The 2,790-nt window shown below is 37.4% G+C and overlaps 1 protein-coding gene across 1 annotated transcript in view; it reads left to right on the forward strand.

Moving 5' to 3' along the window:
• Positions 1 to 748: 748 nt before the first annotated feature.
• Positions 749 to 2,790, forward strand: part of LOC110023264 (protein MALE DISCOVERER 1-like) — a gene marked incomplete at its 5' end in the record, with an annotated part of 29,402 nt that continues 27,360 nt past the window's right edge. Inside the window, 2 exon segments of the mRNA XM_020722984.1 lie at positions 749 to 1,225; positions 1,326 to 1,458. Of these exon segments, the coding sequence (XP_020578643.1) occupies positions 1,120 to 1,225; positions 1,326 to 1,458 (239 nt within the window).

Here is a 2,790-nt window from a genome sequence, read left to right on the forward strand (position 1 = left end):
CTCCAAAGCCTATGTCACGGATGAAGCTCTCCTAACTGTAGGAGAGAAGCCCACACAAGTCCTTCCCCAAAGTAACAAAGAAGCTCTCATTATCACTTGCTTTCGCAAAAGTTGGTGTAAAATTATAGTAAAGAAAATAACTTTTTAGAAAGTTACGCTGAGAAATATAAATATATATTTTTTCAAAAAAAATTAGAGAACAACTTTAATATAATCATTATACTTCAATAAAGTTGAAAAAAATAAATTTTTACAAAAAAATATTCATAAGAAACATTGAAATTTCTCAAATAAAATTGAAATGACTATCATAAACACGAAAAAATATTGCATCCAGATCAATATATGTCTTAAACACCGAGCATCATCTCATATCACATGTGAGAGGCACACAGAGCTAACGCCTAATAATTGATCGTTTAGACACAATATTTTCCCACAATAATAATAATAAAAAAAATCCTCTCCCAAACTTACGCTTAGAGGTTGGGATGTGCTATTATTTGAGGGTGAAGACCGTCTGATATTTCCAACAATACCAGGAATCCGCGCCTAATGAAATGTGGGCGACGGGAGAGAGAGAGAGAGAAGGCGAGATGAGGATAGAGAGAGAGTTTGCCCAGCCGCGTCCGAGTCCGACTCTCACGGCGAGCCTACCATTTTTTTCATCGCCGGCGAGCTTTTACCACCTCTTTCCGCCACTACACCATTTCCATAGTTGCTAGTTGCTGTCCTATCCCAGTCCCAGAGAGAGAGAGAGAGAGGAGACACAAATTGCAATAGATAACGAGACAAATCCACCTGGTTCGATTCTCTTATTCTACAGTTTAGGATCTAGGCATCCATTTCCTCACTTCAGCTCGGATCCAACTGGTAAAACCCTTTCGTTTTCACTATCAGCAGCTTCATCTCGCTCTGTGGATCGGGTTTGCCGTTGGTGGAGTGCGCTATCGGAGCTCCTTTCTTCGAATTTAATGATTAGAGAGAGTGGAGGGGAGGATTTTCATCTGAAAGATGGGATTGATCCATCTTTGACGGAATCGAGGAAGGGTGTTCTGAGCAGGAGATAGTGGCGTTTGGATTGAATTTTTTGGTGGTGGATTAGTGTTGCCGAAAGAGATGAGGGTTGAATGGAATCTATTTGGTTTTCATTTGCAGAAGGTCGTATTTCCATTTATAATCCTTCCGCTGCACTTTCATGGATTCTTTTCACTTAACCCCGAAGGTATGAAGAATGCTTCTGATTTATTGAAATGTGAAAACAAATTTGTGGCGTCTGTCTTGCTGATATTTATTGGGTGCTCGTTTCTGGTTTGGGAATGAAGGGTTTTTATTATTGGCCTTTCGATCTAAAATTAAGATTGATCCATTTGAGGCTTTGCAAAATTGGGATGCTAAAGATGAAGATCCATGCAATTGGAATGGCGTGCAATGTGTTGATGGCAGAGTCGAGGCATTGTAAGTTTATCTTTCTTTTGCATCTGCAATTTGTCTAAGAAGTTTTTAAGGAATTATCTTGGAAAAATCTGCTTGCACAAATTAAAATGACAAGCTTATTTAATGGAAAAGTGAATGAACTTTTCTAGAGTCTGTGGCTCCTAAAGTTCTCTTTCCTGAGCTGCCTTTCTGATTAAATCAAGGAAGGATTCAAATCTCCTACTTGATAAAAGTTTATCTACTGTGAAAAGAAAGCTGTAAATGAGGAATTTGAGGAAAAGAAAGTATAACGGTTTCTTCTCCAACTTGCAGACAAAAGATTGATTAGGTAGTGAATTTTGTGCAAGTGGTGCTTACACGTAGATGTGAGTTTGAGATGAACCGCCTAAAAGGAAGATTTACTTACATACCATTCAATTCTTATGTATTTACATATCTAACACCTATACTTCAAATTTTACATATATGCCACCCTACGTATGCATGAAAATGTGTATTCCACTTTTTAAAAGTTAAAATAGTGATATTTTTTATGTGATATGAAATATTTTGGTGGTATAGATGTAAAAAGTAAAATTTAGGTGCTAGATGTGTAAATACAAAAGAATTGGATGGTTTAGCTTATTACTCTATAGTTTAGCTTTTTTATTGCCCATCTACTTAATTTATATGCTTTTATGTTTTTGTGGTGAGCTGACCCCACTTAGTGGAATAAAGGCTTTTTGCCATTGTATGTCTTTGTGGTGATCTATATGTTTAGCAAGCCTTATGCTAAATTAGTTTTTTTATTTTTTATTTGTTTATTATTTTTTTAATTGACTGCATTTAGTATTAATATAAAATCAAAAGCTATAAAAGTTTCACAAAAACAGCGCGGTTGACATCATCAGCCACCACGCTCAAAAAGGCAGAGTCACAACTATGAGCATCCCAAATGAAATTCCTATCCAAAGCAAGCCGAGAACAAAAATGGTCTGCTTTGTTACATTCCCTATTTGCAAAGAAAAACACAACTTGTCTAAATTTAGTTTAAAAAGCTAGTTGAGCCCCTATGTTGGGGTGGAGGCTCCACACCTGGGTCTTCAAGCTATCACAAAGAGCAGTCATAACCATTCTTTTATCCCCCTCAATGTCGAGCCTCGATGTTTTATACATCCAAACTTCTACCAAGCTTTCCAAATAGAGCACCGCATCAAATTCCACCACCGAGCTATTCTGATGAAGAAGAGATTTTCCTACCACAGGAATGACCTTCCCCAATTCATGCTAGAAAACTACCCAATACCTGCTTGTCCATTAGGGAGATAACACCATCAATATTGGCATTTAACTAGCCCAGAGGGGGAGGGGGAG

This window comes from Phalaenopsis equestris, unplaced genomic scaffold (genome assembly GCF_001263595.1).
Source record: "Phalaenopsis equestris unplaced genomic scaffold, ASM126359v1 Scaffold000001, whole genome shotgun sequence".
Classification (NCBI taxonomy): Eukaryota; Viridiplantae; Streptophyta; class Magnoliopsida; order Asparagales; family Orchidaceae; genus Phalaenopsis; species Phalaenopsis equestris.